General features: G+C 42.5%; 1 protein-coding gene across 1 annotated transcript in view; it reads left to right on the top strand.

The window, feature by feature from the left end:
* The window catches only part of LRR (capping protein regulator and myosin 1 linker 1 leucine rich repeat protein), a 130,713-nt gene that overhangs the window by 34,588 nt on the left and 81,505 nt on the right, over positions 1-14,620 (top strand). The window contains exons 5-6 of the mRNA XM_080277394.1: positions 13,018-13,151; positions 13,548-13,796. Coding sequence (XP_080133520.1) covers positions 13,018-13,151; positions 13,548-13,796 — 383 coding nt within the window. The remainder of the gene's footprint in view (positions 1-13,017; positions 13,152-13,547; positions 13,797-14,620) is intronic.

The following is a 14,620-nucleotide window of genomic DNA, read 5'->3' as shown; positions in this document are numbered from 1 at the left end:
TGTGTGTGTGTGTGTGTGTGTGTGTGTGTGTGTGTGTGTGTGTGTGTGTGTGTGACAGAGAGAGAGAGAGAGAGAGAGAGTACTATCACAACGGTTCGAGGAAAGAAAAGGGAAGTAGCAGTTGGCATTCTCCCTCCCCTCCCCCCATCCCCTCGGTTCTGTGCCTCAGCGCCATAGAGTAGGAAATGTGCCTCGCTTTCCCCTCCCCCTCCTTCCTTTCCCTCACCTTCTCCCCCTCTCCCCTGCTATTTTTTTTTTTTTCCCTTGCCCCTCTCATCCTCTCCTATTCTGTCCCTCCTCCTCTTCCCCCCCCTTTCCTCTTCTGATATTTCTTTTTTCCTCCCCCCCTTTCTTTTTTTGACTATCTTCACGTTCTGTCATCGTTTTTTCCCCTCCTCCCCTTTTCTTTCATCATTTCCCTTTCTTCACTCCCACACCGTCCCCCTTCCCCTTCCTCTTCCCCCTTCCCCTTCCCCTTCCCCCTTCCTCTTCCCCCTTCCCCTTCCTCTTCCCCCTTCCCCTTCCTCTTCCCCTTCCCCTTCCTCTTCCCCCTTCCCCTTCCTCTTCCCCCTTCCCTCCTCCTTCTTCCCCCTCCCCCCTCCTTCTTCCCCCTCCCTTCCCCTCGTCCGTTCGTCGTCGTCGTCGTCGTCGTCGTCCTCCTCCTCCTCCTCCTCCTCCTCCTCCTCCTCCTCCTCCTCCTCCTCCTCTGCACAAACACACACACGAGTCACTCTCTCCCAAGTGAAAACGTTGCCATTAATCCAGCTCCCCACATGGCCCACCTCACCATATGGATCCGCCCTCACCCTCACGTTGCTCTCTGGCCGCGCAAGTGACGGCCGTGAGATTAGTTCCGGTCGTGAGATTAGTGTCGGCCGTGACATTAGGTTCGGCTGTGAGATTAGTTCCGGCCGTGAGATTAATTCAGGTCATGATATTAGTTCCGACTAATATCGAATCGTTTGGAGATGATTGGAATGAAGTGAAAAGCGTCGTCTAAGGTATGGTCATGTAGGCTATATGGATTTTATTTCCGGCCGTGAGATTAGTTCCGACCGTGACCTTAGTTCCGGCCGTAAGATAAGTTCCGACCATGAGATTAATTCCGACCATGAGATTAATTCCGACCATGAGATTAATTCCGACCGTGAGATTAATTCCGACGGTGAGGTTAGTTCCTACCATGAGATTAATTCCGACCGTGAGATTAGTCCGGTCGTGAAATTAAATCCGACTCATTTGCCTGTGAGTACACACATGCTGCTTTCATTGGAACTTCTTTAATCAGACTAGACCATTAATCTCTTGAATCCCCTGGCTTGTTTAATTGGTTTATTTTCGCTACTTCCACATGATTAAGTTTGGAAAAAAAGAAAAAACATATACTCCTTTCACCTTCACATGGTCCACATTTGCGTTATTTTGTAGTTTATTTCACCAGTGGCTGGAAAAGATAGTGCTATGGCCCTACATCCTTTCCATGGCACTTCTTTGTGACTAGCGCCATATTCCAGTGTCACAGCTCAGAAATCCAGGAGAAGGGATGGCAGGTTTAGGCCAAGTTGGAGTACAAGGATTATAGAAGAGGTAATGAAGGCTATATCTAACATCCTCAGTTGCAAAAAGTCTCTGAAAATATAATCGTGAGGAGGAAACAGGATCAAAATACAAATGAAATGTATATTACGTCTTGTGGCGGAAGGGGTTAAGAATTTATTACGCGATAAGTGAATTGTAAGTTAGGGGAATGCAAGTCACTATCTGCTTTTTATAGAGCTGAGACTTTTACTATGTTTGTGTTTAAAGAGCAGCTGTTCACATTTATTTAGTTTCTGTGTGTGTGTGTGTGTGTGTGTGTGTGTGTGTGTGTGTGTGTGTGTGTGTGTGTGTGTGTGTGTGAACATTTTTTTACTCAAACTTTACACTCTCTCCCGTCATTCTTCCAACCCTCAGATGGTCCTTCCCCTTTCTCTCCCCTCAAATTAACTTCCTCCTCCTCCTCCTCCATCTCCTTCTCGCCAGCACTCTTCCTCTCGCGTACGAAGGAGTAGCGACAGTCAGGTGGTGGAAGTGAGGTGCGTGAGGCCAGAAGCCGCCGCCGCCGCGCCACGTGCTTCTGCTCAGTTGTCAACAAACATTATCACGTGACCTCGCCGAACTGGATCACGCTCGCTTTGACATAGCAGATTTCGTAGCACTTCTTCCATTGCGATTTATGTTGCACCAGAGTATTTTCTTGTGTGGTATTTATATCTTTTTAAATATCGACATCGGTAAGAATTTATAAATCTGTCAGTATGCAGATGCCTGAGTCCTCAAGGGGAAGACCACAGACAAATCGCCTCTTCTTGGTAGCATGCAGGAGGATTAAAATATTGTAATAGGCACAGTGTATCGCTAGATCTTCTTCAGCACTTCTTCCCCAACGGCATATTTTGTGTACAGAGTTCTGTATTGTCTTTTGTCTTCTGTATTATTATTTTTTTCCCCAGAAGATGAACAGTGGGAGGAAAAATGAAGTGAAAAAATAATTACATACACCAGAGTACAGGTATCCTCCATTCATTAAAAAGAGAGAAAAATCTAACAGGTGGACTTAAGTTGCTGTAGGTTGAGGTTCGTGTATAATGAAAGAAGGAAGAGGTCCAAGTGTAAGATACTGATTTTATGTATTATGCATAAGACATCGATAAGGAAGTGGGCCAAGTATAAGATAGTAAGGAGGATAGTAAATCTTCCCAGCGTACGAGATCCCAACCTGTTATTTCGCTGTGAACTGATGTTATATTACCAGCGTATACTTTTGGCCAGGAGTGAAACGAAAAAAAGAAAGGAAAGATAAAAGAAATATGCTGTGTAATCCTGAGAGCGACACGACAGTGGCAAATGTGAAATATGAGACTTATATTTGAAACAGAATTTTGATCCCTAGTTCCGGGTTTGGTTGAACGTACTGGTAATTCAAATAAGTGAGCGTTAAATGTGGATGCAGTGGAGTGTGGAGTTTCTTTTATTTTTTATTTTTATTTTTTTTCGCTCGCCGTGAAGAAGAGAAAGTGAAACGTGCCAAGCAGAGTAAAGTGTTTTAGTGAAGGTTGGGTAGTCGTGCCTGCTGCTCACGTTAAGGAACTGCTGTTAATGGTTTACAACTTAAGGAAACCTGCAGTTGTTGTTGCAAAAGGAAGTTGAGAGATCGACTTTTGGTTTATATGAAGAGGATGTTTGTATTGTCTGTAAAAAAAATGCCACAGCCTTTTAATTGAAGAGGAGAAAGTGCTTTATCATTATTATTATTATTATTATTATCCTCATCTTTAGTATTATCAGGGCCGTATTGTAGGTGGCATTGTATGCTTCGTAGCACCGTTATTTTGGGGATTTATTACTTCTATTGTCATATCCAGAAATAAATAGCTAAGGAAAAGATGCTAGGGAGCATCCTTAACTGACGGGAATACGGGTCCTAATCTACGTATGGTTAAGACACCTCTAGTGATGAATTCCAGGTAATACTAAACGATTTTATTTAGCTGAGAGTGAGTCATAGGAACTTGGATTGTTCATATCGCCGCTGTTAACTCTTTCGTGGTTGATACGGTTCTGTATTCTGTTCCAACTATTACCAGGCTATTTTATTCAGCTGAGAGTGAGTGTATGAACCTTTGTTATTTGGACTTGCTCCTCTTGAACGTATTTTCCAACCAGTTCCAGAGTGAATTGTCATCTGCAGTGTAGGTGAGAGGAGTTCTTGCATCCATTTATGTTTTTGTTGGCTGCACCAATATGGTTAAAAAAAAAAAAAAAATGCTGTCTGGCATGTTACAAAGACTGAGCAGAGTAATTTTCAGTAGCCGAGATAGAGGGAAAAAATATGGAATGTGGTCATCGAATTGTAGAGGTTAAGTGAGGTAGCTTCCGTCCCATTCATCTCAGGTTGAAATTGGTGATGGCCACACTCAACTGCAGTTAATCCGTCGCTTTAAAGTCTAGATAAAGTTTATGTAGAAGTTATCAGTTCACATCAAAGGAGATATAATACTGTAATCATATCTAATCGTTGTGAAGCAGTTATGAAAATCTTATATGCTATTAGGAGGTATAGGAAAGGTAATAAGCTGTTAATTGCCCGTGGGTGATTAGGTGGAGAGAGAGCATACGTGGTCGTTCAAGCATCACCGGATCAGAGGAACGTGAGGTGAGAGGGAGCTGTGTGTTGAAGCAAATGTTTACCCCGGTCTTGCCTGACTTGCACCCACCCATGTTAGTGCGTATCGATTGTTGTCTTCTGTTACGCCACGGTTGGGAGTGTCGCTGCAAGATGGATGGTGCCTGAGTGTAGGAACTGGGGTGGAAACAGGATTTGAGTTTTCGTGTCAATTCTGTAGTTGGTTTGTTTCCATCTGAAAAACTTGGACACTCTGACAGGGCTTGGGGTTGTGGCTGCAAGATGGATGGTGTCAGTGTTTGGGTGAAGGAAATAGGCTGGAAACTTGATTTGAGTTTTCATATCAGTCTAGCGGTTAAAATCCCACTTGGAGTGACGGTCCTGCCAAGTGCATGGGTTCGAATGTGTGTGTGTGTGTGTGTGTGTGTGTGTGTGTGTGTGTGTGTGTGTGTGTGTGTGTGTGTGTATTTTGCGGTCAGGGAATGCCACCAAAGTGAGTGGGATGATGTGTAGGGTGGGGCAGTCTGCGTGATCGAGTTTTCATCTTGCTAGACTTAGATCAGCAACCAGTTTAGATTACGGGTTGAGTGGATCTACCAATGGCATGCGCCTTGCTTGTAGAATAGGCCCACACTGCATAATACACATAAATTAACCACTACTCATCTCTTGCTACACTAAGCCGCACACACACAACATCAACGGTGTATGGAAACTATAGGACGCCACCATAGGAGCATTTGATTTCCTTTGGTCGACGGGTTTGCTCGGCCTGGCAGACTGGAGTTAAGCAGCAGCATCAACAGCAGCCTTTATTTAGTGTACCTGTTGCTAGAATTGTTTTATTCTCATTATCTCCCCGACGATCTTATTCAGCTTAGGGGAGAGACCTGTGACGACGAATTATAAGTAGGCTAAGTGAGTGACGTTTGTCCGCAATGCTTGAACGTTTATTACCTTCTTGTAGTGCAGCTGTTGTCGCACCCTTGCCACCACGACCACAGGGAGATTTCTCTTGGTTTCTCGAGTACCAGGACTGATATTTAAACCACTCTTGCAAAGGGTATTTTCTCCCAATAAAATCGCTTGGATGACCTCAGGCTGCGAAAATCGTTTGTTTACTCCGTCTGGAGCGTACAGTATAGGCAAAGTACGATCGTAGCTGGGAAGAGATTAAAAAAAAGATGAACTGAGCAGCAGATGGCAAAAATTACTATGCTGAGAGTTCTTCATCTGCCTCATTTAGTTTTATATAAGTGTATATTATTAGGTAACCCATTTAATACGATTTTTTTTTTTATCACTCGGAGATAGGAATTACGCGTGGATGAAAAGACATCAACGTCTTGGACCCCGAACCCTTTCATCTTGGTTAGCCTGTCCTGTGCTGAGTCAAATCTTCTAGAGTTAACGAGAGTAGAGATAAATAATAAAGACGTTTCTGCAGTAAAGGTGTTAATTTGATGACAGTGAAAGTTTAAATGAACATTGCTTCCTATCCATTCAGTACAGTTGTTTAAAAATATGAGTAGGATCATGCGGAGGTAGCAAGATAATAATAATAATAGTAATAATAATAATGGCAGCAAAGCATTGTATATTTCGTCTTGCTGTAGGAATTAATGGAGATTTTTTCAGTACTAGTGCCCATTTCTGAGTTGAATTTTTTCATCTAAAAATAAAAAAGGGATCGGAAAGAAAAAAATAAAAAGAAATTCGTTACTGCAGCTAAACAGTATGGAGTTCAAATACCCAAGTTATTTTGTTTCTGGAAATGATGAGAACTTGTGAACAATGAGTGGTATAATTTTCCAGCGTCTTTTACAATGCCGAGGCGTGCACTTAGAAGGGGGAGACAGTGGAGAGTCGCAAGGGGAGAAGTACTATTGTGCACCTGAGTTTGTTGGTTATGTCAAGGTTTCAAGTTTCTCTTCTTTCATTGTTATTTTAATTATACTGTCTAGGTTTACGTATGTGTGTATTGTATGTATGTTTGTATATAGGTATGTATGTTTTATTTATTCTATAAGGACGTCTTGCAGTAAAGGGAGAAAGGGGTCATAGGGAGATTTTTTTAGCCGAGGTAGTACAAGGTTATGTATTTATTTCATTATTATTGTTATTATTACTATTATTATTATTATTATTATTATTATTATTATTTGGTCTTGTTGCCTCCAGGTGATTTTTGTTTAGAAGTAGAAGGTCCTCGTAATGTGGGAGTTTAAAGGAGGCAGTGGAGAGTAAAGGGAGGTGGGGTGGGGGTAGTAGGTGGAAGAAGTACTATTTTAACCTGGCTTTATTTTCTAGCTATGTCAAGTCTTTAAGCTTTTCTCCCTCTTTATTTATCCAGGCAGAATAAAAACAGTGAAATAAAGACATTAGTAAATAAAGAAATAAGCAGCAGTGAAGGGTGTGATGCGTGATGCCTTCAGTAAAACATAAACTGAAAAAACAAGTAAAGCATAATGTCTTTGTTCGTAGTAAAGGTATTGATACTTTGTTTTTCCAGTAAGAACGAAGAACAACGAAATATTAGTAAATCCAGTTGTCTTCGTTCGTAGTAAAGGGAGTTGGCGCATTTTTTTTTTTTTTTCCAGTCAGTACGAAGAACAGTGAAATATAAGTAAAGCAAGATGTCTTCGTTCGTGGTAAAGAAGCAGATGTCTTCGTTCGTGGTAAAGGAGTTGACGCTTTGTTTTTCCAGGTAGAGCGAAGAACAGTGAAATAATTAAGTAAAGCAAGATACCTTCATTCGTAGTACCGTGAAGTCGTAAAGTAAGATGTCTTCTTTCGTAATAAAGTTAAATGTTAGTAAGGTAAGATGTCCTCGTTTGTAGTAAAGCTATTGATGTTGTGCTTTTCCAGCTGGAACGAAGAACTGTGAAATATTTTGTTGTAATGGGCGTACTGTGTGGGTGAGGCGGGGGCACGGGGGTCGGGGGTCAGCCGCAAGTGTGTCATAACTACGCATTGGCAGAACCGTCTAGAGAGAGAGAGAGAGAGAGAGAGATGAGTTGCGGGGTATAGGATTGATTACATAATGACAGTGAATAGGGAGGAAAGTGAGATAGCAGTGTTTTGAAGGAAGTAGGTGGGAAAAGTAGTGTGTAGGTAACCATTTGAGTGTGGTGACGATTTTCTCATTTCATTCTTGGTACGGTAGGCATTGTTATTCTTCTTAGTAGAGATTCGGCAGATGGAAGCAAGACTTGGGTGAAAGGGAAGAAGTAGGTAGGGAGAGCAGTGGATGAGGGAAGGATGAGGAGTACGCGGGAAGAATTATGCTTAGGAAGGAAGGAGTAGGTGGGAGCGGCATTGCTTGGGAGGGGAAGAGATGAGTACAGCAGGTAGAGAAGGGGAGAAGTATAAAAGAGGAGGTGAGAAGTAGGCTAGATGAGGGGAGCTGTGGCAGAGAGCAGGATGAGGAGTACGTGGGAAGAATTATGATTAGGAAAGGAGGAGTAGGTAGGAGAGGCATTGCTTGGGAGAGGAGAAGGTGAGTACAGCAGTTAGGGAAGGGGAGAAGTAGGCTTGCTGGGGAGAGCGGTGACTGAGAGGAGGATGAGGAATACGTGGGAAGAATTGCAATTAGAAGTGTAAGAGTAGGTGGGAGAAAGTGGTTGAGAGGGGGTAGGTGTGAAGAGCAGTACGATACAGTAGTAGAGAGAAAGGGAGACGTTGATGATTTTGTAGCAAGAATTGAATGAAAAGAGATCCTCGTCGTGAAAGGGTGAAACAGGTGAAACAGGAAGTGGGAGAAAAATGACAGAGCGAGATGTGAAGGGGGGGAGGCTAAAAATATTGTGGACACTAACTTTTTCTTTCTTTTCACCATTGAATATCATGTCATCCGTAAATCAAATTGACAAAAGGAAAAGGGGAACGATAGGGAAGTGAAGATAGTGTTGCGAAATGGAGGGAAGGGGAGGCGTAGTTGTGAGATCTCTAGCTGGAAGGAGAGGAGAAGTTGCCTAAAGTGAAGCAGGACTCAGGAGGAAGGAGAAAAGTAAGCGAAAGTGGGCCTTGGTGGGATGACCTGGAACCATTGTGTTTTCTGACTTTCTTTTTTATTTTCCCCTTTCCGTTTCTTCTTTCTTTTTCTTATTTCTTTCTCCCTTTCTTTTTTGTCTTTATTTTGTTTCTTTTTTTCTTTTACCTGCGTACTCTGTTAATAAAATTTATGCTAGGGAATGGAGAGGAGAGAGGGAAGAAGAGGTGTAGTTGGGAAATGTAGTGTTTGGAAGAAGAGAAGTACAAATAGAAAGTGAATTGGCGGGTAGGGAAAAAAATATGAATACTAACTGGGAGGATTTCTGACCTTTTCTGCAGAGGATTAAGTATTGTGGAAGTTGCGTTTATGTAATTAATTCTAGGAGGTATAAAATGACGTCACTGTGGTAAAAGTGTTAAGTATATAATAATTAAGGAGAGAGAGAGAGAGAGAGAGAGATTCCACCTTTCCCCTTTTTTCCCTGTCCGAATATTGGGTAATTTGTAAATAAAGGTGATACGGTGAAATAGAGAAGAGGGAGGAAAGAGTGATGCGGGAAATTTACATACCTATGCATACCAATTAGGCCAGGTGTGTTAGGCTACCTCTGCACCCCTTCAGTGCGATGATGTATTTTTGTTTATTCCTTCTCTCTTCCGTTGATTTTTGGATAGAATTGAGGAACTTTTAATTTTATGCTTCCTGTCTTCTGTCGAATTTGTGTACTGCACGTTAGGTTAGGTTTGGTTTGGTTGGTTGGGTTAGTTAGATTAGGTTAGGTAAGTTAGGTTGGTAGACTGCAGGCTGAAGTTGTCCTCATCCGTTCGGGGGGACAGGGAATAGTTGAGGGACGTTTGTATAACCGGGCATTTCCATCACCCAGTTCTATAAGTGACAACACTCGAAGGAGTCTCTCTCCAGCACCCCTCAGCTGGTGAAACTATACAATAACGGAACGACTCATGGTAACAGTTAAGTAGTAAATTGAAGAAAGTCTGACAGTAACGGTTGTGGCATAGGTCAGGCAGTGATTATGGGGTGACATTGTTAACAGATTGCCGGAGCAATTGTGGGTTTGTGTAGTTTGTGTATATCATTAGCAGTGTGGCCCAGGTATTGCTGTATAATTAAGGCTTCAGCAGGAGTGTGATTTATGGTCTGTGCTTGTGGCTGGACAGATGTACTCGTAGGCCTGTAATCTCGTTGGGTAAGGAAGCTCCCTAGCACTTCTTCCTTGTCGATTTAATTTCCAGACTACCCAATAATATCCTCTCTTTTGCTTCTTATAGCTTTTTAATGTTGGTGTAGATTACATGAATAACACTCGAGAATATAGTAACGATGCACAATCAGAAATAAACTGGTAAGGAAGAGATGTTAGTAAGCTTCCTAACCGCACTAGAATACCGCCCATGGTGACTGCTTGTGGATGGACAGATGTAGCTCTCTCCCTCGACTTCATCCCTGTTTGCCACATGCAGATGGATGTACAGTTAGAGAAACAACTGTCTTCTCAGTTCCGTCTGAAGATAATTTACAACTGGCGAAATACAATAAAAACCCCTATCGCTGCCAGTGCGTGTTTCAGATGGTTCGACTTTCCGCTAGGTATTCGTCAGACTTTTGCGAAGATTTTTATTTCACCTTCTGTACGTAGCATAAGAGAGACGTCTCGTAATGACAGGGTTGAAGTCAGTCAAGGGTCGTAAGTGGTTTTGGATATTTCGTAACACGTATTCCGTTGCGATTTATTCTGCACATTACATCTCGGTGTCCTCGTGTATATTATTGATGCAGGCGACGTCAGTATTAAACTTTCCTTGTACGTAACACTTCTCCATATACCATATCTAGTTCTTTTTCTCACACTCCCATATAGTCTTCAGTATGCTTCTGTCTCTGTTGCATATTTCCCTTTCCTCATACTTCATGCTTTTCCTCCTACTTCCATCCGCTTATTTTTACTAGTATGATTCAATTGTTGTAGAACATTATTTTTTAGCTCTCTTTTCCTAGCATCTACATATACTTCTCTCTTTCAGTATACTTCTATCGCTGCTGCACATTTCCATTCTCCCTTTCAGTGTGTTTCTGTCTCTTGCACATTTCCTTTCTTCCTCACATCTTATTGTTGTCTTCACACTTTACACACTTCTCTGTCACGCTCAGCCATATCTTTTACCAGTTCCCTTAAGTTTTCCTCCTTTAACCCCCATTTACTCTCCTACTCTCGTTTCTCTTCCCTTCAACTCCCGTATACTTTGCTTGCTCTATATATGACCTCTTTCTCGCTTCCGTCTTCTCGCTGTTCTCATTTTTTTATCGATTTATCACGCCTTCATATCTTCATCATATTTCCTTCATTACCCCCTCTCTTCCTCGTTCCTTCACTCCTCTCGCTCACTCTCACTGCCATCTGTTCCTCGCTGCCACCTTTCCCTTACATCTCCCCTTACTTCCACCACTCCTTCACACCTCCCCTCACTCCTGCCATTTCCTCACACATTCCCTCACTCCTACCATTTCCTCACGCCTCCCCTCACTCCCACCACTTCCTTACATCTCCCCTCACTCCTACCACTTCCTCACACCTCCCCTCACTCCCACCACTTCCTCACATCTCCCCTCACTCCCACCACTTCCTCACATCTCCCCTCACTCCCACCACTTCCTCACACCTCCCCTCACTCCCACCACTTCCTCACACCTCCCCTCACTCCCACCACTTCCTCACATCTCCCCTCACTCCTACTACTTCCTCATACCTCCCCTCATTCCTACCACTTCCTCATACTTCCCCTTACTCCTACCACTTCATCACACCTCCCCTCACTCACACCATTTCCTCACACCTCCCCTCATTCCTACCACTTCCTCACACCTCCTCTCACTCCTACCACTCCCTCACACCTCTCTTCATTCCTACCACTCTCTCACACCTCCCCTCACTTCCGTCACTCCCTCACACACCTCGCTTCCACCACTCCCTCACACCTCCCCTCACTCCTACCACTCCCTCATCTCCCCTCACTCATACCACTTCTCATACCTCCCATTATCCCTCACACCCCTCATTCCTACCATTACCTCAAACCTCCCCTCACTTCATTCCCTCACATCTCCCCTCACTTCATTCCCTCACACCTCCCCTCACTTCATTCCCTCACACCTCCCCTCACTTCATTCCCTCACACCTCCCCTCACTTCATTCCCTCACACTTCCCCTCACTTCCATCACTCCCTCACACCTCTCCTCACTTCCACCACTCCCCCACACCTCCCCTCACTCCTACCACTCCCTCACACCTACCCCTGTCTTTCACCTCCTCTCACTCCCACCTATCTCTCATCCCTCACTCCCACCTATCTCTCATCCCTCACTCCCACCTATCTCTCATCTCCCACTCCCACCTCTCCCTCACCTCCCACTACTACCCTTCCCTCACACCTCCCCTCACTTCCTGTCCCTCACACCTCCTTTCACTCCCTCTTCTGCACACTCATCCCTTCCCCATCATCACACTCCTCCTTACTCCCCCATACTCCTTCTCACTCCCCCATACTCCTTCTCACTCCTTCACAGTCCTCACCTTCACACTCCTCATTCCCTCTTCCTCATGTTCCTCCTCATTCCCTCTTCCTCATGCTCCTCCTCACTCCCTCTCCCTTATGTTCCTCTCTCCCCCACATTCCTCACTTCCTCTTCCTCACACACCTCATTTCCTGTTCCTCACAATCCTCACTTTCCATCCCGCACATTCTTCATTTCCTCTCCGTCACACACACCACACTTTTCATTTCTCAAATTTCCTCCTCATTCCCATTCCCTCACTCCGTGTCCCCCACACTACCTCTTTTTCCCATACCCTTTCACTCCATACTTTCTTTTCATCTTCAAAGTTTCATGTCATCATTTAAATTATCAGCCTCTAACTACTTGTTTCACTGGAAAATAATATGAAAGTATCAGATCATTGCTTCAGGTGTCAGTATACTGTAGATATTGCATAGAGACGTACAGAATTGCCTTTGTTATTATTTCAGTGCAGCATATGTACAGATTTTTGTGCAGATGAGGCGCATTATGCATGTTTGTGATGAACTTCATCATCTGGACTGACCTTTATTTTTTATTAAAATGTAGTACAGTATTATGAGAAGCATCCCTGAACCACTATGTGACTGATGTTCCTTTCAGTGATTTAAGCATTTCTCAGGGAAAAAGAGATATATCCAAGAACCAGGGAGAGGAGGACTAGAGTGCTATGTATGAAGGAAAGCTTTTCATATCTGAGGTACTTTGTGTGCACTGAAACAAGACATATGCCTTCCCAATTTAAAAGTGTGCACTGTGTAGAAAATGCCTATGGTAGCAGTGTGAATATATATTGGCACTCATGTTAGCTCCTTTTTCATACTATCCATCAGTACAAATTAGTGAACGAATTATCATGGGGGTAAGTAGTGTATGGCATACAGTAAGTAAGTGTTCTGTCACCTGCATAAATATATTATTATACAGTAATGTAGTTGTAGCCAGTCTACCAAATATTATAATACTGGTATACAGTAGTAAGTGTGTATGTAATTTGATGTAAGTTTTTTAATATGTTTTGTTAATTTTGCATTGTCCTTTTGAGACTTCAGCAGTGTGTGAATTGATGTGTGGCCCATTTCGCAGGGCATCCTGTTCACAGTTCTTGTATTAATGTGCTTTTTTCCCTCATGTTTCTAGATAGTACCTGTATAACTTCTGTTGTGAGGAATACCTGTACAATAATTATAGCAGGGGTTAATGCCATTACTATATATTACATGTCCTAAAATTGTACTAACCTGTAATATTTTGTTGTTGCAGTTGTGTTTGACGGTGTGTGATAGAGTATATACTTACTACACGACACATGAAGAGAACAGCAGCCATGAAGTGGACACTATGGTGCTCAGCCTTGGCACCGCGCTCAAAAATATCTTTCCCTCAGTTCCTCTCACGTTAGTATCATAGTTCCTATTGTACACAAAGTAAAGATAAGTTAAATGTATAGTAATACAAGAACATCATCTGTCTTGTTTAGTTACTGATAATGTAAACAGTATATGTGTTATGCACATATATTGTTAGTGAAAAATAATTTGTAAAGTTTTATATATCAGCACAGTCTTATCAGTATCTCATTATTGTAATACCTATGTTAAAGATATGGTACCAGTAATGAAAGCTGTATCTAACATTTCCGTTCCCAAACTTCTCCTTGAAGCTGAATGCAAAAATCTGTTCGCAACAAGAATAAACTGTAATTGATTTAAAGGGGCTGGAGGGGTTAATTGTTTGGAGCTGCATGCTTTTACAGTATTTCATCAATAAGTAAATATGACCCGTCCTTCCAGACATATTATTCGGAAGGTGGACATTCAGCCTCCCAAGCGGTTGCAGCAGTTGGAGGAACTTGAGCGTGCGACCCTTGGCGGAACCAGAGACATGGGGCCGTGTGGGGGGTTCTCAACACAGTATATGTGCATGTGTGATTACCATGCCCTGCCCTATAGAGAGGAAGTAGCCTGGGACGTCGACACCATCTACCTCTCACATGACACACGCGAGCTGTACCTTCATGACTTCGACTACTTGGAGCAGAAGTGAGTGATAATGTTGTCTATTTGCCAGATGCCTTAATAAATAATGTAATGCAATTTTGGGTCATTCAAAGTATTGTGTATATATGCAGTCTAATATCTGAATAGCCTCTGTTTTTTTATCAGTTCCTGTTGTATTTCTTGTTTAGTTTGGATTTTTTCTGAATTAGAGTAAAAAGCTGTGACCAACTGATATAACTTGGTGCTGCTTACTGACACACAACCCATGCATGCCTGCTGAAGTGTTGGTCACCTTGTTGCTTTTCATTTGTTGTTGCCAGGTCACAACTCCTATGTGTCTAGAGATGTAGCAAACTTTCAGTGCTTTCTTTGTCAATATTCTCAAGCTCATACAGCCTCTCTTTTTAAATGTTTCAGGGGAATGGAAAATAACAGGTAAATAAGACTTTAGCTAGCAGTTCTAGATTGGAGCCTTAGTTTCACACAAACAAGAATTACCCACTGAGGTAAAAAAAAAGCTTCAAAGGAAATGTGCACCATAGCTTTAAGTCTGTATTATGGTTTGTTTTCTTGTTATCTTAAGAGGCTTTCTTGTACCAATTCCTTCCTTGTTTATTTCTGCATATGACATATTAATATCCTCTTGTATGTTGTTTGTGCAGACTGTGTCAGTATCAAAATGACTTGAACAGTATACACGAGAATATTAAGGTGAACAATACAAAATAAGCCCTAAGGAAGGTGTGTTAGAAAGCCTCCTAAATGAGAACAGGACCCTATGTTTATTCCTAATCACATAGCTTGAAATAATTGTTAGTGCTTCTACAAATTATGTTAATACTAACATACATTAGTGAAGCCAGTAT

Source organism: Coenobita brevimanus, chromosome 69 (genome assembly GCF_032717465.1).
Source record: "Coenobita brevimanus isolate Jiangsu-jjx chromosome 69, ASM3271746v2, whole genome shotgun sequence".
Lineage (NCBI taxonomy): Eukaryota > Metazoa > Arthropoda > Malacostraca > Decapoda > Coenobitidae > Coenobita > Coenobita brevimanus.
This window is presented reverse-complemented; position numbering and strand designations above follow the sequence as displayed.